Source organism: Echeneis naucrates, chromosome 16 (genome assembly GCF_900963305.1).
Source record: "Echeneis naucrates chromosome 16, fEcheNa1.1, whole genome shotgun sequence".
In the NCBI taxonomy this organism is placed as follows: Eukaryota; Metazoa; Chordata; class Actinopteri; order Carangiformes; family Echeneidae; genus Echeneis; species Echeneis naucrates.
The window spans coordinates 5,995,117-6,017,640 of record NC_042526.1 but is presented as its reverse complement, the minus strand read 5'-3'; the positions used below and the strand labels follow the sequence as shown (position 1 = coordinate 6,017,640).

The 22,524-nt window shown below is 40.6% G+C and overlaps 1 protein-coding gene across 3 annotated transcripts; it reads right to left on the bottom strand.

The window, feature by feature from the left end:
- Positions 1-192: 192 nt before the first annotated feature.
- Positions 193-21,965, bottom strand: dyrk4 (dual-specificity tyrosine-(Y)-phosphorylation regulated kinase 4). Of its 3 annotated transcripts, none has more exons than XM_029523877.1 (15): positions 21,775-21,965; positions 21,243-21,312; positions 8,783-8,866; positions 7,105-7,257; positions 6,758-6,908; positions 6,346-6,509; positions 5,550-5,686; positions 4,853-4,993; positions 3,963-4,101; positions 3,640-3,721; positions 3,313-3,485; positions 3,159-3,219; positions 2,875-3,004; positions 2,591-2,748; positions 193-1,935 (listed from the first exon to the last, which is right to left on the bottom strand). In XM_029523877.1, exons 1-15 carry the CDS (start codon positions 21,792-21,794, stop codon positions 1,661-1,663), a joined length of 1,938 nt encoding a protein of 645 aa, XP_029379737.1. In that variant the 5' UTR covers positions 21,795-21,965; the 3' UTR covers positions 193-1,660. The 3 variants fall into 3 exon arrangements, with proteins under 3 accessions (XP_029379737.1, XP_029379738.1, XP_029379740.1); XM_029523878.1 differs by having other exon boundaries at positions 193-1,932; XM_029523880.1 differs by lacking the exons at positions 21,243-21,312; positions 21,775-21,965 and adding an exon at positions 11,420-11,575.
- Between the last annotated feature and the right edge of the window lie 559 nt (positions 21,966-22,524).

Below are 22,524 nucleotides of genomic sequence, written 5' to 3'. Positions count from 1 at the left end.
CACCGATGCTACAAGAGGAAGTAAAGAAAGTTTTTGTGAGGTCCGGGTTCACATGGTGAGTTAGCTTCCTTGCTAGACTGAAGGTTTTGTTTGAAATTGTATGCAAATAAATGAAAGGAAATATCACAGTACATCTTTGAAAACATTTTATTTCATCATAAAAGACATAAAAATTACTTTGACCTTTGTCAGCTACAGTCGATCTTGTTGGGCTCTGTGGTTGTTTCACCATTAGTGAGGGCACAAGTCTAATTTAAGTTGTATGTCTTTTGGCGACTGAAGACATGAATCGATGGTAGAAGACAGTTAATGAAGCAAGGATTGCTTCATCATATCCGCCAATATTAGCTGTTAAACAATTTGTCTAAAATATAAGGGATCCTTATATAAGATAGTCTGCATTCTTGTCTGTTTGACAGCTATGGATTGCGCAGTTTCGAGTACAGATGTACACACAACTTAGTAAAGTGCAAGTTTTCTAATACTGCAAGGCACAAACTATCAATAATAGGGTTGTATTTTTGTCTCTAATAAAAAAGTATGAATGACAGACAAAATGATTCCTTACAGTAACAACACAACAAGTAAAACCTTGTCTAAAACCTCAACAAATATCTGAAATATTTTCTTGAAATATGTTGTGTGGTACACATACATTAGAAATTACAGCAAATATATACAATAAATTCTATTACAAATACATATCTTATAAATGTTGAATTTAATTGTTAAAGAAATATTAAACAAAAGATCAAACATATTCCATAATAAATAAGTAAAACAATTAATAATCAGTATGCCATCAACTGGATTCTACAATTACAAAGTACATGAACAATTATTCGGTTAAAATCACCTTTTAAAAAAAAGACATTTTTGGCTCAGCCTTAATTGCACACAATTATTCAAATCACTTACTGTTATGAAAGTAAAATGAGGCTAAAATGTCTAAAAGACAGAAGATACAGAGGTAAAAAAAAAAGAAGGTTAATTTCCAATCTAAGCACATTAACATGGAATCGGAGAGATGGAAAAGTCTTGCCTGTTTATCAAAGATGTCAATGCACAGCAAAGATGGGTTCCGTTATTGATACATGACAGGACACTGACAGCAGAAAGTTGTTGCTGTACTATGAATTGGGATTTTAACCATTTGACCTCAACGTAACAAGCATGAGACAGGTTGATTGACATTATTGTCATAGAAACTTTGTTCAACAGAATAAAATAATACCCTATAACTGCATATGTAAAACAATAAATAGAAGATATGTGTCTCAGCTTATAATCAGTGTTTACCCATCATGCATCGGTATTTTGTTCATGGCATGAGGGAAGAGATTTCTTTCCTCCTCACTAGAAAAGAACAGCTGGAGCTATTTTCCAAATGAAACTCACATAACATTGTTTGTAATGTCAAGTTAGCACAGCAGCAATATGTTTTCAGCAAAAAACAAACAAAACAAACAAACAAACAAAAAAAAACCAAAAGAAAACAAGAAGGACTTCTTTAAATTTTCTGTGTGTGCGTGGCCAAATGAACAAACTTTTTGCCCATTTACTTCCACTTTAAAAACTCAATCTCAGCTGGGATCTGGGACAGAATGTGAGCTTTCCTAGTTCTCACTTCTAATGAACGCAGCACGTTTCACTCGAGCTGTTAGACAATAGGGGGCAAACACTGAGATGGTTCCTGGCAATCTTTTCTCTCTGCGCCCACTTCCTCTTTAGGCTTGATGATGATGTGAACAGGTCTTTCTCCACCTTCTTGCCATTTGGTATCTGCTGAGAGCTTGCCCTCGCTCTCACACACTTCCTCCTCCGCTGAGGCTCCAATGGGCCGCAGGCGCTCAGCAGGAGCCATCTTTGTTCCTGTTTCTGAGCTGTCTCTCTTCAGCTTTTTGTCAGTGTTGCTTTCTGAGCTGACCTTTTCTGCTGTACCAAGGAAACAAAGAACACTAAATGTCATTTTCAGATGAGTACAAAGCAACTCTGTGTGTCTGTGGCTGTGGCAGTAGATAATAGGTATTCAAGTAAATGAATAAGTAACTTTCACATTTTAAGTGTGCAACGTGTACTTATCCAGCCTCGCCCCTGAAGATGGGTTCTTCACAAGAAATACTAAAGAAATCTTTTTCATTCAGTAAAATGTCACTGAAGTTTTTTATTTACTGTAAAAGAAGCACTCTTGAGGAATGCAACAAGCATAGGTATCCAGAAATTAGCGCTGATGAAAACAAAAATAATAAATTGTCTCTTGCCTCATGAAGCATATTACAAGATCATCCATGAATTGCATTAACTTAGATCTGTGACAGTAAATGTAGACCAGTATAAATGAAATGTAAAATTTTTTTTTCATTTGTAACAGATTTAACAGATTTATGGAATTATGCCGGAGACAAAGTGAACTTTGGGGAGATATACAGGAAATTATTATGTAACCAAAGTTATGTGAACCTGTACTTTAAAGTATGAATTGTGTTTACTTCATTAAGCTGGTCTTATTTTTGGGAAAGAAATATATGTACATACAGCAATTATTATTCATAGTATATCTTGTGGATGGCAGAAATGACCGCCCTCTTACCAGGCTTACTATTAGTTTGTCTATCTGTGCTGGTCGAAATGTCCGAGGTCTTCTTCACTGCAGGCTTGGTTCTTGGCCGGACTTTGTTGAAGTTTCCCTCCAGGATCCACTCATGCTGCAGCCCCTCATCAGGAGTCATACGCTTGGCTGGATCCCAACTGACAAACAGAGAGAAATAATCTAAGTATGCAAGTTGCATTAAAGCCTAATGCATTAAAAAGCTGCAGCCCATTTTGTTATGTAGAAATGTCAGTACAAAACAAAACAATATGGTATTTGTGTACCTGAGGCAGCGTTTGATGAAGTCTAAGAACTGAGCATCATTAGTTTTCAAAGCAGTTGCCAGCTCCTTGGAATTGGGTCTCCTCTTCTTCCCCTTGCTGTTAGTGATGTTCCTTGGATTTCCTTTGGAGTCTGAAGCCAAAACACAGCATAGAGTTTACTCACAAAGTGTCTATCTAGTTATCCCAGAGTGTGAGTCCAGTTTGCAGTATATTTTGTTGTATAATAAGCATATTGCCTCGTCAAACATAAAAAAAAAAAAAATCTGTATGAAGTATATCCTCACCAAAAAACAACCTCCTCCTTGAAGCTGACTGCACAAAATCATTTGGAGGCATCCCCAGAACCTGTAAGTTGTAATATCAGGGCATTTCACACATTGTAATAACTCAGCAGCCATATTTCAAAAAAAGAAACAAACACTGATTTCCATGTTCTACCTCCATTATGCAAGCTATCTGCTCTACTTCGCTCTCTCCAGGGAAGAGAGGATAGCCTGTGTAGAGCTCAGCTAAGATGCAGCCCAAGCTCCACATGTCAATGGCCATGCTGTAGGGGTGACCCAGGATCACCTCAGGGGAGCGGTAGAAGCGGCTCTGGATATAGGTGTACACTAATGAAGGTTGAGGTAGATTGAAAAGACAATAAGGTGTATAAGTTCACTTAACATTTGACCGCATCTTTGAATATCCTAACTGTAAAGAATAATTACAAAACCACACCGAGTAATAATTACAAATTATGTCAAATGAGTTCCATGCTCTTACCCCTTTGTTGTTCGTAACAACTTGACCCAAAATCCACCACCTTGATGTTCCCTGGTCCTCGCTGAGACAGAAGGATGTTCTCCTATTTTGAAGTCAAACCAACAACCTTCAAACATTATTGCTTTCAACTATAATGCAATGCCACGACATTCCACAAGGTGGAGCAACACTATTGCTCTGAGAATCCTTAGTCGCACATTTATCAACAGCAGTCCAGTGATTCTTTGTAGCTGACATCAGATTTTCTTGACGTCAAAATCATCCCCAGTAAATATAATTTCACATATAAGTTCAGAAGTCATAGACGCAATAGTAGTCAGTACCGGTTTGAGGTCACAGTGGATTATCTTCTCCCTGTGGAGCATCTGCAAGCACCTGAGAAGGGCATGGGCAAACCGACGGATGAGAGCCAGACTGAAGCCCTGAAAGTTGTTTTTTTTGATGAGTTCGTACAAGTTCACCCTGTAAAAAGATATGAAATGCATTGCACAGTTAGCTCATGCTGTTGTTAAGATGTGACAAATAAAGCAATTATTTTTGATCGATATATACATAGTAAGCTCAGGAAAGACTCTCTCAGAAAGGTCATCCAGTCCCTCAAATAAAAAATAAGCAGCTAAGTGAAATGTCAGCCTTTATTTTACATCACCTATTATAGAACATGCAGTGACTGTCACGTGCATACTTAGAAATAGTCCATGATTGTGTTCAAATTCAAAAGGGACAGAGATCTGCAGTATGTTATAAACTTCTTCAGACTGTGTAACTGGAGCCTTCACACCATGAAGCAAGAAGGGAAAGAGATAGGGCCCTAATCAAGGCCTTAACTAAGGGATTTGGTGACAGTAATGTTAGACAAGGTGCCAGTGCAAGACTTCTAAAGGTCGTTCTGCAAGAGTGATACACAAAACTGTCTCCCCTTAAAAATGTATCAGTGGGAATCTACACAATAACACAGATGCCTGAAGGTATACAGGTAGTCACTTAACCCCTGACTGACTGCAGCCATGTCGAGGTGGAGATGGGAGGTAGTGATTAGAAGCAGGTGACAAGGAAAGACAGACCCTGCTGTTTTGCGCCTGAGAAAAGATGGCCGACCTTGAATATATCTCATTAACATATCAATTATTTATTCTTTATAGTCTCATGTAAGACTATTTTTGAACATGCAGGTCAGCTTGCCTGTGAGCTGAATGTGAGTGAACGTACTAACCCGAGCAGCTCAAAAGAGATGCAAAGGTGATTGCGAAAGTAAAAGTACTCCTTCATGTGGATGACGTTGTGGAGGTTGTCTTTGTCTTTCCGTTTTATTACATCTAGGATCTTGAGCTCTACTAGAGCTTGGTGGTGAAACCTGTGGGACAGTTTATTATACAAATGGTGAGAAATTGAAATTCACCTCTATGACTGTCATTAGAGCAGTTTATCACAGCACAAAATACCTCAATATTTCTGTATTTTCATTCCTAACAATCCTCTCCTTCAAAAATTTGGTCCGACACACCTATCAGACCGTGCTGTAGCCATTTGTATTTATTTGATTTTCTGCAATATTAATGCAAAAGTAAGACCTGATGGTGCTTCCTGCGTCTAACTTCAGGACTCAGACAGTTGCTGCCACTGTGATCCTCATTGAGCAAGAACAGATAAAATGACACCAAGAGGTGCAGGCTTGTATCATGCTAAATAAGGATTTGGCCGACTCCTAAAAAGTAAAACGATCGCTGTGCAAGCAGGCATGTGGGAAAAAAACCTCACTATGGAGTATCAAAATTCAAATGTAAGGCAAAAATTGAGCCCTTAAATGTGAAAAATAAATTTCTACACAGTGGAATACAGTGTGAACTCCACAGAGTAACTTAACCATACTACAGGAGCATTTTAATCCTACATTTACAGTTTGATCTTACCTTTTCTTATTGCGGATCATTTTAATGGCTACAAGTTCATTGCTTTTGTGGTCCAGACATTTTAGGACCTGTCCAAAAGACCCTTTTCCTATCACTTCAAGGACCTCGAACCTGTAACCAATGTGGTCGTGTAGCACCTGTAAGACCAAGCGGAGGAGCAGAGTGAATGTCAGAGCAGAATTCACTTTCACTTATCATATACGTACAATAAAAAAACTTAATGTCCCTGTGTGGCAATTTGTTTTGCAGACAGTGGTCCCAAAATAAATGCAACACACACACATTTGTGCAGTATTTGGGAAAATCGAAACTTTGCTCCGATGGGAGTGACCAAAACTCATCCTACAGAGGATGCTGAGGGTCCAGAACAAGTGCATTTTTCATGTGAAGGTCATTTAGAGGAACACCAATGATCTTACAGCCCTGTTGTCTGATTTTTACCAATCAGCATTGAAGACTGGGGGTACCGACACAGCAGATCACGGAAAAACTTCCTGGTTATGTGTTCGCTAACATCACTGTCAGGATATACAGAATATCCATCAATATAACCATCAGTCAAAGAAATAGCAGTGAGATGAAGCTTGACGGAGATGGAAGAGTCTAAACCCTGTCCAGTCTCTCTTCTAATGTAAACTGGACAGATTAACCTATTGTTGCAGGGTGCAGAGACCTCAGTGCAATTTATTGTATTCAGTATCAACTGCTCCTAAAAGGTTTGTTTGTGTGTGTGTGTGTGTGTGTGTGTGTGTGTGTGTGTGTGTTGCGATTGGATTTAAAATCTCTGTCACTTTACCCTGATGTAGCTTCCATGCTCATCATCATATCCAGAGTTCTGCTGCGCTCCTTGTGAGCCCTCGATCTTTTGAGAGCCGAGTCCCAGGAACCAGATCTCTGTGTAGTCCATGATTTCCTCCTGCTCAAACTCCGTCAGACGCTCCTTAAAGTTCTTCAGAGCCTCTGCAACAGGAAGTAAGAGAAGTAGGACTGTATCAGTCAATATTATATTGATTACATTGCTGCCAAGAATAGATGATTGTGAACAGAACAATTGGCTTTCAAATCCAACATTGCTATTTTTATTGTTACAGTAGAATAAAAATAGTAGTTACACGTTTGTGCTGAAACATTCACAAGAAACTAAAATAACATACCATCTGTGTGGATTTCTAGTTCTGCTGATTTCTGTTTTAATCCTGAATCCATACCTATCGGTAACATGGGTAGTCTCTGGCCCTCATATGCCTTCTCCTTCTCTAACTTGTTGCTGAAAATCTTGCTGTTGCGAGAGACTGAAACTTTATCCATTGCTGCACCGAACCGCATGGTGAACTGCTGGGTGGGCTTTGGCCTCTCATCCTGTCCGAAACAGCACAAGAAAGGAAATTGGAGTTAATTTGTATTATGAACAAAGAAAGGAAAATTTGACCATTGCAATATTGAGATTTCATCTTTGTCTTTTCTTTAGAAACGTCGCAAATGGCTGCAATGTAGCTGCTACTGTTGGATTCCATAAGTTGCTAATAATACACATGTAATGGTATGAGAAACTCACTGGGTGTGTCTGGAAGTTGTTGTGCCCCCCCTTGTTGGCAATTTGGGGCAAGATGTTGTCCGACTGCGGGTGCTGGTTTTTGGCATTACTGACCACCACCTGGACCACGGGTGGATCAAGCTGAGGCAAAGTCCCTACACCAGAGCCGAACTTCTGTAAATCAGGAGGATTGGTTTCATTTTACTATCTTAAAAGAAGGCATACATATCAGAAACCTGAATGCATTAAGTAAAGAGAAGAAAACTGAGAGGGAAAATAATAGAAAATTAACAATGATCCATTGCTGGAGGGCATTTATGATCTTCTGTGGGGAGTTACGCCCTTACTATCTAAGCACAACAAAATAACATATACTGAACAGCAGATCCAAGTGAAATCCAACAACACAGTCAGCCAGAAAGACTTGGAAGCAAATATGTAAGTAATTCAAAATAGAATTGTCACAACTCTTTTTATTTTCACGTGTAGGCGTACATCCTTGTGTTGAACTACACCGTGTCAGTTTTGGTTTGTGCTCCCAGCTCGCAAACTACATCCCTTTTACTGCGATTCGTACATGGGGCCTCAGGTGACCAGGACCCCCTAGCAGGCAGCGGTTGGAATTACTTATCAGAGCGAGAGTGAAATGGGGACAAAGCTCCATGTGGCTGCCTCCTGACAGAGTCTGTCTGTGCTGGCTCTGTAGGGGAGGTGAAGTGCAGCAACCTGCATTTCTTTCGCTGCCGTCCTGCATGCTCCGAGAGCACAATTACATGTGTCACAGTGATGGGCAAAATTGGCCCTGTGTCATGACAAGTTCTCAGCAAAGAAAATGAGAAGCTACTAAAGCGTGGATGTGTCAAGAGAGGCATTGTTGACTATATTTAAGAAAAGTTTCCACCCCTTGATCAGAAATGCCAGAGGTGCCCCTTGGCCTCACATGCCATTGTGTAAGCCTTCGGCAACATGCCATCAGCAGCATAATAGAGTTTTTCATATCAATTATTAATAGCATTCCAGGAAAAAAGCTTTCCAATCTCCACTGTAGATATTTTTCACGTGTTCAGAGCTGCTGCAGGATCTGCCAACTTGGTTATGACGCATAGAGATAGGGCTAAATATAGTCCCAAGCACCTGCCACAACAGGCAAAAGGAATAAACAGTTATGTGGCTATACATAACTGAGGGGGATGCTTATTAAATAAGATGCTCTTATGTCGCAGGAGTAGTCTCATGCGTTACACAACATTACCAGATATGTGAACTGTCTCATCTATGCTGCTCTCTAGAATCAATAGACGGATGATTTGCATTCTGAACAACACCCTTAATAATTTTCATAAAGCTCTTGTTTTCTAAGGAGCTGCTTTGATATTCTTGCAATGCGTTATTTATTTAAAAGTTAATAATCAAAAGACAATTATTGTTGATTAAGACTTTTAGTTCTATTGAATGAAAGCCCTTGATTTCTGATAGGAGATTGCTTTTTTGTGTAGCATACTGCATATGTATGAGAAGATAAAGAGAAATGTTACAAACGTTGTTTCTCAAGTGATGTTTTAGGTGTTGATATCATCATTCATAATAGTCTGCGCACCTCTTACATAGCTCATACACCAATGGAAAAGGTGGGTGGGGTGATATGTGTTGCGGTTCAGCTTCTGCAGCCTTTTGTTGTAAAGGGACAGGGTGTGCTGACCTGTGAGCAGGGTCTGTTTGTTCCAAGCCGGTTTCCCTCTGTTTGGAGTCTGTGAGGGTGAGGGAAGGGCTCCGGTCGTGATGTCTGTGGGAGGAAAGAGAGCGATCCATAAAATAAGGGATAAAAGTGCAGGAAACCAAGACATTTGGTAACCAAATTCACTGTTTATACAGCACAAAACCATTATAAAACATTAATTCTGCAGTCTGATTTACAAATCATTTTACACCCAGACAACAGATTAAAGCATTGTGTTAAATAATAATGAAACTGCTGCTTGTGTTGCTGTAGGCTGCATTTTATTGTATATTCTGAAACACACAGTCTGTCGGCAGATGAGCGAGGTTGCAGCCAGACTAGCAAAAATAAAACACTATGATCCTAAAATAGATTACTCCTGCAAAAACCCAGCAACAACGATCCCCTTGCTATCCAGCATTCTGTGTACCTGCAGGCTTGTGCAGGTGCTTTCTTGTGTGCATGTCCATGTGTTTGGCGGTCGATGTACACGTGCTTTCAAGGCTGTGCACACAGGAGCAGTGCTTCCCTAAGTGTTTCATCTATTGACTGAATTGAATAAAAACTGACTATAATAAACTCTCACGTGCTATTTGGTGATTATGCATGCCTCTCCCAATTACTAAGCCAGCATATGTGTGCCTTGTTAATCAGCAGGCAAACATGGTTCTGTTTTGGGTAACACCATATGGGTGAAATAAAGCTGAGCCCAGTATGGGGATTTGTGCTGAACTCACTCTGCCAGCCTGGCAGTGAATGGGAGGGGGGTGAGCAGGCTGACTGGATTGTTGTCCACAGGACACACAGGTGCCGGATAGGAAGCAGCGTCCCCATAATCTAAATCTTTAACACTGTACAGCAAAAGCTAAACCAGAATCAATGTCATGGTTGTAAGATCCAGAGGGAGAAGGAGATGAATAGACTCATCTCAGACAGCTCAACAGAGCAGGATGATGCACTGAACTCACTGCTTGACTGTGATTTATGAACTCCAGATAAAGCTTTGCAACTCTTATTCCATTTGTTACTATTTTTCAGTAAGATAATGAAAGCACAAATAGGCTACAGCACAACAGTACAACAGTGGGGTCATGAGAGACAGCAGGTGCCATGTAGGTCGCTGTGGCTGGTTGGCTTCATAAACAACACCTGTAGTGGTCTGTTTTAATCCTGGCTCCTGAGCACTGAACCAGTGGAAAACAGTGACATCATAATGTGTGCCCAATTACAGTTAATAAGTAATGCCTGTGACCTTTTATTCAAGGGGGATGAAAGAGTGTCAGCATCTGAACGATATGAAGAAGAAATCACAGCTGAACACCTTAGATCGGGTGCAGGGTGTTAGGTTTATAATGAGTAAGTGAATGAACACAGATTTATTATTTTTTTTTTAACCTGTCATTACAAGATGAGATTCACCAGAAGGGGTGTTAAATGATATTGGACTCTGTATTTGCACCTGTATTGTTTTTCATGTGTACACATAAACGAAGACCACCTACAATCAGAAAACATGAAAACAGATCGAATGTATCAGGTCCTGCGCTGTTGAGTTTGATGACATTACCTGGAAATAAAGAAAGAGAAAAAGCCAAGAGCAATGAATCTGTTTATCCGTGTGGTAGGGGATGTTTTCTGGAAGTAGATGTTGCTGCAACTCAAATTGCCCTTTGGGACATTAAATAAAATTGAACCTTTAACATTGGGGATCATCCCAGATCCTCCAGGTTCAGTTAGTCAGAGGGTCAGCAAAGCAATAAAACCACTAGCAACCGAGAATCAACATCAATAAAGTGTAAACCAATGCTCTCTGACACGATCAGCGTCTAGATATATGCAGTCGTTTTTCATTGTGTATGACCCTTTCAACACGCCTGTTCCTAAAAACAGTTGAAAGATTAAATTCTTTCAATAGCCAAAAACAGCCAAGTTAAATTTATATCAGTTTCCATGTACGGTGTGAAAAATACAGTAGAACACATATAGACTTACAAAGGCTGTCAACACAACAAACACTTGAATAAGTGGGCTAAACATCGACTGAAATAGAAATGGATCATATTTTCATCATAACTTGGCAGGCAGTCAAGTGAAAGGGGCGGACTACAAAATAAGCATTTGAGTGGGATAACTTGTGGAGGAGAAGTGGAAAGATTCGCAAAGTGAGAATGACTTCCCAATCTTGGCATGAATCAACGAAAAAAAAAAAAGAAAAAGAAATGAATATGCATTAAACAATGGAGTTTTACTTTAGTAAAAAAAAAAGATGTAAAAGACGTGATATGGTATCTGATATGGTATTGGACAGGATTGAAGCTTGGTATCTGGTCAAAAGTTGTGTATTAAAGTCTGTTATTTTGTGGATTGTGGAAATATGTAAGTTCTTCCACTACAACGTGATTAGGCATCCTAACATATGATGGAAGGTGATGCAGATAAACATTTCTCATTGATTAGCTAATCAGATGATCACACTAACCTTGTCCCTTTAAAAAAAAAAAAAAAAATCAGCACTCTGATTCATAATGTGCCAAAAATTTACACAGAAAGTGTCACAGCTAATCACACTACAATTACCAAAATGCATTTCCCCAACCAGGTAACCAACCAGTGTCTCACCTTGTTTATTTCTGGCAACATGCTGTGTTTATGGCTGCTTGACAATCCAGATACGGAGGAGAGGTTATAAAGTCCAAGAAGCAGCCATTGTATCCAACTCAGTCAGTCCAGTCTTAAAATCAAGATGCGCTGTCCACCAGTCCAACTTCGTGGAGGACACTGACTCAACAGCAGTGAGTAAAATCTTGATGACTGATCAGATCCAAACCTGCCGTGCCGCTGGTTTTACGCGCACGGCGCAAATGCGCTGTCGTCAGAGAGGAGATTAGTGAGCGACACAAGCTGTTGAGGGTCTCCGCGTCTTGACGCGCTGTGCTAAGACACTGAAGGAGCCACCTGTTCAGGTTTCAGCCGCTGACAGCTGGGGCTGGCCCGATATAGATTTGTTTTTTTATCCGTTTGGATCCGTTTCGTCCACCTACACGGTGCTGTGTGACTGATGCGCTCTCCAACACCGACGCGCGCACGTCGTGGCGACACTTTATTCACGGTAAATGTTATGTATACCGCTCCATGACGAGGGTGTCAGTCCGAGGGAAGATCGCCTTTCTTCCGACGGTTCATCTCGTTTTCAAGACCTTCAGCTCTCTAACAGCAGCTTTAGCTTAAAGGGAAGCCCCCAATAAATCCAGGATGTAAACCCATCACTCAGTTGTTGAATATTTAAATGGCAGTTTTGGAAAAGCTTGGCTCCCTCCCTGAATTACCTGTGGGCTTATTTTTGCTGAGATATTTTATGGGCCAGGTCTCAAATCTCTGTGCCAATGGAAAACACAATGGTTTTAGACCTTGTTAGTTAATAATTTTTAATAGAGATTAAAAATAATGATGTAATTATACATTCAGTTATTCATTATAATTGTTACTGGAACACATTTTGTTGGATTCCCAGAAAGCTCCCAAGAAATATGTCTATAAAAGATGAAAAACGCAGGGCAAGTTTTAGACAAAACATGCAAACCTCAACATGTAGTCCTCACTAAAAATGACAGAACAGTTACTTGACATTTACTGAAGTCAGAAGAGTAATTTTTTAAAGATGAGAAAAACAAATCGTAGAACTAATAGGTAAGACTTTAAAGACTATGCATGATCACTGCCAGACCTATAAAATGTTTCTGAGTTAAAAAGAAAGAAAACTATTCTTAGGTTGGCTTTGCTTCTATAAATCTTCGGGTCATGTAATAGACTTTGAAAAAACTTAAACCGAGAGAAGAGAGCAGTAAAGATCAGGACGAAAGAGAAACAAGGTTGTCTCCTGATATATAAAAGCTTTAATCTTGTGTTGCATCATGATGCAAATATGAGAAAACAACATTTGTTTTCTAGTGATTAATCCCCACTGCAGGGAGCAACCATTCTGTTTTTCTCCAAGTGCTGAGGAGCCCAGAACAAGCAGAGGAGATGAATATGATTGGATGACAGCAGTTATGCAACCACAGTAGAACACTTCAGTAATCAGCCTCAGCCTGGGGAAGGGCGAGCAACTATCCAAGGAGCTGCTCCTGCCCACATGATTACCTTCAAATAATCTATTCCTTCATTCCTTAATGTGTTGTGGTAATTCAGGAGTTGGCCATATGAAAAAAAAAAAAAAAAATGCAATAAGTAAATTCAAGCGGACGTGTAAGGTGCAACAAACTAGCATGTGATGTAAGGCTTTGTGTTGAGCCACAAAGTGTCTTTGGTTTCCCTGGTGGTGGAGTGGCCCTTCAGAAGGAGGGAACAGAGGCAGCAAGAGGGAAACAGGGAACATGTTCAGAAGTAGGAGGCTCCTTTAAGTCTGCCCAGAATAATAATGACAAGGACTGTAGTGAGAGCCATTCATTTTACACAACCTCAATTAGCACTAAGCACAACACACCAGCCTGCATATTTGTGTGTCTGTTTATGGGACACAAATCCCACTTCCTTTGGCATCGAATTTCATCTCAGCTTTGCATCATAACTAAATGTGAAAATGATAAATCAAACTATCCCAGAACCACTGAAATGTTTGGTATTGGTAAAGGAATTGGTAAAGGTAAAGGAATAGTTTCACATTTTGGGACAATACACTAATTTGCTTTCTTGACAAGAGTTGAAGACGGGGAAAGATACCACTGCTTTCATCTGGTTATGTTAACCTAGCATAACTAATGCTCTGAGATTACCATTTCTTGTTTGAATTGTACAAAAAAGTTAAGAACCGAAAGAAAGTTAAAGTTAAAGTAGAGGGTTAGTTCTTAGCTTTGCTCGGTAGTTTTCTGCAGTCTGCGGTCAGCTATCTATGGCCTAATATTAAACAAACAACTATATCATACTGTTATTAATTATTTCATGTAATTGTTGACAAGAAATTAAACTGTCCCAAAATGTGTAATTATTCCCTTAATACTGAAGCAATTTACGCTGAGCCTCTGCAAATTCTTAGCTGTTACACATTAAGTATAAGCACGTCAGTCACAATAATCCCTGTCAGAGATCACCTGGGAGTTATTGTGCCGTGTGCAGGCTGTCACCAAGGTGACAAGGCATTGGTGAAGGGAGGGAGCTGGAACGAAATAATACAGGCACAATGCATATCTCGCCATAACAACCATAAACCTATGAAAACAAAACACATCACAATATGCATGATTTAAGGTAAAACCAGAATTCTAAAAATATGAATCTAAATTAAATCTCCTCAGGGGGGAAAAAAAAGAGAGCAAATCAATGAATATAAAAAGGACTTGTCTGTGGGTTGATGAGAAAATGAAAACAAATTATTTCACGCTGCCCTGCCTCTAATACTTCCAAACATACCTCAGGTTGGACTCTCCTGTTCCTGCCCCAGCAGCAGCTGTGGAGGAGACTAAAACCACAGCAGGCAGGTGAAGTCCCGTCTTCCCACATTGCACATCTCCCCCATGCTGCTTCAACATCCCCTGACGGCAACCTCAGCCCCCAGATACCATTCTCAGCAAAAGTGGAAGTTTTCACTCAGCAGGTCAGACATTAAATGGACATCCTCAGAAGCAAAATGAAGGATGATCGTGTGCCAGGCCTGCATGTCCTTCCTCTTTAAGTCCAGAAACAGTTGCTCGCTGAACTTCTTCGTTACTACATTAACATTCCATCGTCTTCTTTGGGTGTATGCAAATCTTGAAAGTATGTCGTTTTGCTTATTACTGTAAAACTTCCTGTGACTCTTCACTCTCCACTGCACGTACAAGGTTATAATCCGGTTGTATGAGACCTCGGTGCCCCTGTGCTTCTTCACTGCTGGTTCCTCCAAACTATTTTCTCTGCTCTTGAATACAGACAGAATAGAGAAGCAGACTGCAGACTCAGAGTGGATGCTTTGTTTCTGTTGCTGTAACTGGTGAGGGAGTGCTCTCTGTCTTTTCTGCTGCCAGTGACGTATGGATGGGACTCAACAAGGGACCCATCCTGAGCCGGAGAGACAGCAGCAGGGGCCTGGCACTTGTTTCCTGTAAAACAGGCTTGTGGGAGTGCAGTTTGGGAGAGGAGGTTGTGGGGTGGGGTTATGGGAAGAGAAAGACACCGTAGACACTGTAGATCACCCTCCCAGGTGGGCTCTTCATGGGGCTGAGGAAGTCAGACGAGGAGGAGGTACAGCTCTAATCAGTCTCCCATGTGATTCAATAGACGCCTGTAACTTTCCTCTGCCTTCTCACTTGCCACTGCATCCTGGAGACAAGCCCATTGTGACTGTCGTATTCCCCCTCCACCTCACGCTTCTCCTCATGTCCTCCACCTTTTCTTCTACCGTTCTCCACTTGCTTGGCTGCTGCCACAAACCCCTATGGGATGCTACAGTCTTGCTGACAAACACTGCGTAGGTGAAAGCTTATCCCCACCACACCCTGCAGCTCCTGGCCTCCTGCCTGCTGCACACAGCAGCAGGGAAATGCAGAGTCCACAGCAGGAAAGGACACAGGCTGACTATGAGCTTTATAATGAATGGAATCGTGGGAGAACAAATTGTTGCAATTACTTGCCTGTTATTCTTTATTTATTGCAGGATTGTTTATTAAGTGACTCAATGATGATACGGTTCTGACTTTATATTTAGGTTATTAAGTTATTAGGAATTTTATAGTGCAACATTTATGTGAAATTGTGAAATTGTGTGAAAAACTGTTTTTACAGTAAAAGACCTGTCCTCCTTGAGAGCACAAGTATCTTTGGTCACACGAGCTCCACCCCGCCACCAAAAATAAAATCTGTAAATCACCTTGTTTTAGTGACAGGAAAAATGTTGCTATTTCTGTAGCATGAAGCACTAGTGTGCTGTATTTCATTACTGCTCTGTCAGCCAGTCTTGATTCTTACATGAAAGAGGGGTAGCTGCTGTACAGTTTAACTCATTTCATGGCTTCAACTTACAATAATTAATTAATGGCTTTACACCCAACAATAACAGAGCTATTTATAATATATTATTAGTTCCTTGGGGGAACACCTTCCCCATGTCTCTGGGCCTTAAGGGCAGATCTGGCTGCAGTGAACAGCAGGTGGCTGGGCAGACCAGGCCAGATGAGACTCTGTTAAAGTAGGACCAAATTACCTCCTCTTAGAGGACCATAACCCGGTGCCTTACATTCTGTTGGGCTCACAGCTAATCGGTGCCAGGTGCCAGATGAGGCAAATTTAAGTGTGATGAGCTGCCAGCCAAAACAGACACCATCAGTGTCTCCTGCCATTTGGCAGAGAGGAGTATGGGTAGTTTGACCTGGCTGTCAGGTGGATTGCAGCAAGTAAACAGACAACAGGCTTCCTAGAGATGTGGGTCAAGTTGACAAGTCGACAAGTTGACACTAGCACATATGCACTGAGACAAAGAAACCATTATAGGCTTAATTGTGACTTACATATGACATCATTAATCATGCTTAGCAATACAAATTGGTTGACAAAGAAGTTGCGATTCATGGTCTGTGGTGACATACAGTACAGGCCAAAAGTTTGGGCACACCTTCTCATTCAAATGAATAGGAAAGTGTGTCCAAACCTTTGGCCTGTACTGTATACTCTGTGTTTCATTTAGCTACCTATGAATGAACTCGAAAGTGACTCGGTTAGAACTACTCTAATAATCGTGGCTGATGAACAAACAACAACCAGTCAAATTAAAATAAAAAGCTTTTACTGATATAATTGCAATCAATCAAGTTAAACTCTAAATATTAGCCCGATTATCATGAAAGTTCTACAAAAAAAGAAGGGCTGAGTAATTTGTGTGCATTTCCATCTTATATTAATCTGAGTGTGAGATTCTAGTGCCAGCTGAAAATCAAGGAGGGCTCAGAACAAGCACAATCTCATTAACTATTGAGTGAAACTCTTCATGTTGGTGAAGGAGGTGAAAGAAAAGAAAAATCTGCACTCCGACATTAGCAACACAAATCAACAATAATAATTAATTATATATTTGTTTTAAGTTAAATGTACATTTTTCTTGTTCGACAAAAATGTATTTGCCAACAAATATAAATACACAGTCATACTCAGATAAACTACATAGATGCATCTGTTAGTAGCTTACACGCGTATATACCCATGCTGTGTTAGATGCACAGTAAACATAGCTAATTATTGCAATTTGAAGGTTACTAGTGCTTGGCTTGTGTAACACAGTATTACATTTCAAACAGATGCCACAAAAAAGAGATGGAGAAAACAAATGGGATGAGAGAAGTATATCAAGAAAAAAAAAATAGCTGTATGAGACAAAATTTACAATGTTGAAGTAATATGAGGCTTGACATCACAATGTATTTAGTTTTTTGCTACACAGGGTTATACATAACCTAATTTTCTGCACAATTTCTTACCCCCTCTCTGTATTTATATTTGTATTTGTGCGGGATGTTTGATAGAGGTACTGGTTGACCTACTGCTTCATATTTGTCTCTGTATGACGGTGGACTCAACAGGCCAGCACAGAGCACAGATAATCCTCTCCTGCTCCATAATACATTGCTCACCATTTAAGTACTGTAATAATCACAAAAACATGTACAGGGGCATCCTGTCTGTCTCCTCTTTTCAGACTATGACCCAGACGGTCACAAAACCTGCCAGATTTGGGCCACAGGTCACTTGTCACGTTCCCTGGCATTGTTTGATGGATGACTGTGACACAGGGGTTTTATAACCAATAGCCTTCTTCCATTTCCCCAACCGAGTTAAAAAAAAAAAAATAATAATAATCCCTCACTTCTGAGACTAATCTAGAATACAGACAAAATGCATGTCTCCCTTTTTAACTAATCCTGAATCCTAGTACCTAAATAAATTTGTGTCAGACAGCCAACAGCTGATTTGAGGGAATCATTACCATTTAGTGACTGAGGCATTTCATTTTGTTTCTACACAGTCACTGTTTTAGCTGTGCTGAAACCTGTCCATTTTCTCTTTCAGTATCTCTTATTTTTTTGCATTGTAGCCATAAAGTAAAAGATGCTGCCTTCCTACAACCAGTTAATATACAAGCTAGAAAAATAACAATGATATTGTAGATACTGGTGGTGTCTTTGCAGACAAAATTTCTGTGAAGCCACCCTTAGCTTTCTTTTGAAAAAGCAGAATTGTTTTCTGAGTATTGGACATCTCAGTTTTTAATACTTGTTCTGTTGTTCAGATCAAATTCCAAAAGAAAACATTTATGAAATAATTGATATTCAGTTTAACAGGCTTCTACAATGTCTCCCAATACATTTGATAAGACATCATAGCTTGAACTTTTTAAAGCAAATTTCCAGAGCATTGGAAGCCTTACCTCACTAATCATTCTTTTATCTGAGATCTGCTGCTTCCCATCCTTCGAATAAGCGCCAACCCAGGGGCCCATGTCTGGCTGTGCTCGCCCCACAGAACGTCACCGTTGCTTCAACGAAGCTGATCAGATGAAGTAGCTCTCACCAAGCAGACAACTGAGGAAGGTGTGGTGCAAGTGTGTCCACGTTCAAAATGTGCGTGTCAAAGGTTGCTAAACATGCTTACAACACCAGGCTCTAGCCCCTATCATGTGAAGCGTGGATGCTGACCCGAGTGTCCCAGCCTCCCCCCTGCCAGATCTGAGAACCTGAGGATGGAGACGGCAGACTCAGGCAGCCAGACCTGTGAGTGATGATGGCCTTGCATTTCTGGCATCTCTAGGGCCACATGCTTTGCCCTGAATTGACTCTGATAATGTCCCAGTGAACTAAAACTTCTAGGCAACAGAGCTCAAGTGACCACATTTCATTTCCATTTTGAACTTTACTCGAATTTGTTAGCTCTCTTTTTACTTTTTGTTTCAACCAGCTAGATTACTGACATATTCCACACGTTTGCTTTCCACCACTGTGCCCTCTCAAACCTTTTGCCTGTCACCTTGGTCCGACAGGGGTGATGGGTCGCTTTGTCACCAAAGTAAGATGAGCATTGTCAGCCCTTCTTGTGACCCCATAAGTACTAACTCCCATGTCACCTTGCACAACAATCTTCGCAAGGTGATCTGCTTTTGTCACCACCTGGGCACAAAAGACCACATGTCTGAGCCAAACCGACGCTGCTTTCAAACAATTAGCACAAATTGCAGGATTTAATCCGATGACAAGTATGGCCCATGAGGACAAAGGGGACCAAAACACTTGTTGTCTTTGGGTGCCAAATACAAGAGGCTATACAGTTCCACACAGTATTATCAAAACAACGTGGACAGAAGGAGTCTGTAAAGGAGATGCCGTCTTATAATTCTAAGGGCTTTATTGGGAGAGACTCAGGTGTAATCTACCAAACTGGCAGGTATATACTGACACACTCCGGTCGGTCTGAGACCAGCACAGTGATGACTACAGACCTAATCCTGATAACTGTGAGCACAATTATGGAACACAATCATTAGCCTTTGTGAGGGGAAGGAAATGTGAATTATTCATATGATAATGATGATAATTGTTATCTACAAAGCACTTATTTAAACATCATTACAAACAGTTTTGCAGATTTTATGTAATATATTTCATTATTTTTTTCTCCATGAATGGATTTCTACCAGTGGAAAATAGTACAATATGATTACACGTTTAATTGTGCAAAAACATATCATTTGACTGGTTATTTTATTTGACCAGACCCTTTCTTAAAATCATATTTATCTCATATAGCAAAAATAGGGTGAAGAGCTAATTTATTTATCCAGTTATTGTTCTCAGGATCAGTGCTGGCAGCATCTGATGCTCTAGATAATGCTGTGGTAATGTTATAAATTGGAATTACTCAGCCGAAGAACATAGCAGCAACTGGTCCTCTTATATAAAACAATATTTTAGATAAGACTTCACGCGCTATTACACAACAATGCTCCTGTACGTAAGGAGAGGGAAGGAGCGGCTGCGATGGGGGAGGACGTTGGCACACCATGTTTAGCAGCCCTGCATTGCATGACTCACTGTTCAAGGAAAACAGATACTTCATCCAACCAAGCCAGGCACTCATTAACAAAACCCCCCTGGGAGACTGTTTACCCAGCATTCTTTGTGAATCCAATTAATGTTTATCAGACAAGACTACCTCAGTCCAACTGTCCTCTCTGGAGCAGGAGTACAACACCTCTTCACCATGAGAATGTACAGCTGCAGCACTGCAGCTTGAATGGACTGAGGCTTGCCAACATAAGGCCAAATGCTTGGCAGTACATGTCCAGGCTTTCAATATGTTGTGTAGGCCAGTAGGAGGGATGAGAGTCATCCAGTCTATAATGGTGGTAAATGTGGAGTTTCACATGTTGAGAGGCATAAGCCATGTGACGGCCCTAACAACGAGCCAGAGGCTTTTTCAGCTGGTACACATGAATGGACTCAATTTTAATGCACACATGACAATCTCGTTCATGCATGTGTGCGCAAGTATAAATAAGTAGAGAGGTGAATAGAAATGAACGCAAGAAAGCTTGTCTTGGTTTTGTGTGTGAACCCTTTGCCCAGTGACACTGATATCAGCCTGTAATCCAGGGGGTCCGGTGTCAACAAGGGACAAAGCTGAGATGAGAAACCCTATCAGGGGCAAGGTTCATCAGAATAATGGGGGAGGCACCCTCCCCTATTCCACAGTGTGCGGGGTTAAAACCTAGGCCAAGTGTACAGGTCAAACAGTTCACAAAATTACTCCAGGTTATGACCTAACAGAGCACAGTGAGTGCTTTTGTATAAGGCTAAGAGTAAAGCACAGTTAATGGGTTGGTTGACCGACATAAAAGTACACTTTGATTATATTGATAAAGAAGAGTTAATTGTTTAAGTTTTGGGTTTTTGGGTATTCTCTGGGCGAGCTTCTCGAATGAGACAGTTTTTTGTTTTTATCTGTTTTTAATAGAAATATATAATTAATATCTTGGGCTGGTTTTGGACTGTTGAAACATCACTTTATGTCTGGAAAACTGTGGTGGATCTTTTCCACCAATCTTCTGTCATTTTAGTAAAACTAACTGAGAAAATAACCGATGATGAAAACAACCATAGTCCAAAAAAAAAACAAAACCCCAAAACAAAACCCAGGTGGTGTCAAAGCAGAAGGCATCACTCACAGCATGTGGCTTCATAATGTCTCAGGGTTGGATAGATTTGCTTCTCCCACATTTGCAAACAGGAAAAAGGCATGCTGTATCAGAACATGACAAGGCAAAGTACGTTCCCTAATAAATCAGGTCTGCTGAGTGCAGGAAATCACCACCAAAACGTACTTAATGGCGTCCACAACACTACAGTCTGTAGCATAGAGACCTGCTGTCACACAAACATGGCAACATCTGCATCTTAACAAAAAAAAAAAGAAAAAGTTGCCACCCTACCTTGATCAGCAATGGAAAGGTGCCTTTTCTCTCTTTTAATAGCTTATCCATCTTATTTTTGGAGCCATTCCTGCACAAAGACAAAAAAAGAGATTATTTTATCTTCAGAGCTAAAAAAAAAAAAAAAAAAAAAAAAAAAACAAAAGCATTTTAGAGAGAAACCTACTGTTCCTCTTACTGTGCTTTGCCATCGAGCCTTTTTTTTCTGCTGGAGCAGACTTTGGCATAAACTACACTGACACCTTCCGGGCACAGTTATCGTATTTTAAAGTCATCCATTGCTGTCTGTCTCTTTTTTATACAGCGGTGTTGAACTGCTGATGAACTGCTGAGCGGTGTTAAGTGTCTCATTCAGCATGTGTGAGGTATAAAGAGCTTCTGCAAATGGCGCCCGGCGACAAATAAACACACATCCAATAGTCACATTAGGTTTGCAGGAATTTGGCCAACTTTTGAAACAAACAAACAAACAAACAACAACAAAAACAAAAAAACTAAATACAAATGAGCAAATTTAGGATGAAGCACTAACCTTTTCTCCGACGCGCTCATGGTGAGGTGAATCAACACGGTGGCTGTGATGGGGCGGTCGTGCGCGACATACCCGGCGGTCACTGCTCAGATTCCGGCCGCGGCGACAACTCACAACCTCCACCGGCTTATCCACAACACAATGGCCGCTGTACTTCGTACACTGAGGACACACAACGCTCCATCCTGTCTCCTAACTGCGACAGTTTAAAGCCCAGGTGCTCACGTGCGGGTTTCACGGCACGCACGCGCGCGCGCAGGGGCCAACAGGAAGGTGCAGACAGCTGCCTGGATATTTACCACGTCTGCAGAAAAACAAGAGATACTGCCGGGGCTTTATTTCTTAAAAAGAAATAAATAAATACAAAAACGAGGTTGATATTCAAATCGGGAGTGCTTAGTGTTGATTCTAAAAAAGTTTAGGTTGGATGAAATGAAGTAAGCCGCTTAGTGAAGGCAACTGGATGCTACATGAGGTATTTATATGAAAATAGCTTTATAAAAAATATTAGTTCCTAGAGTGTGCCTGTGATTTGTGGATAAAAAGCTGAATTCGAAATGGGAAAGTCCTCAGGCTAAAGGAAACAGCATGAATGTTTTATGAGGGATTTGTCTCCAGATTGCGAACTAAAACGCTGCTTTATCTCCCTAAAGTCCAAACAAAGCTTTCCTAATGACTCAGACTGTATGGCACTGAAAGCATACACTGTCATAAACACTCTCTGGCTCCGTCATCGTCTCAGAATGATAT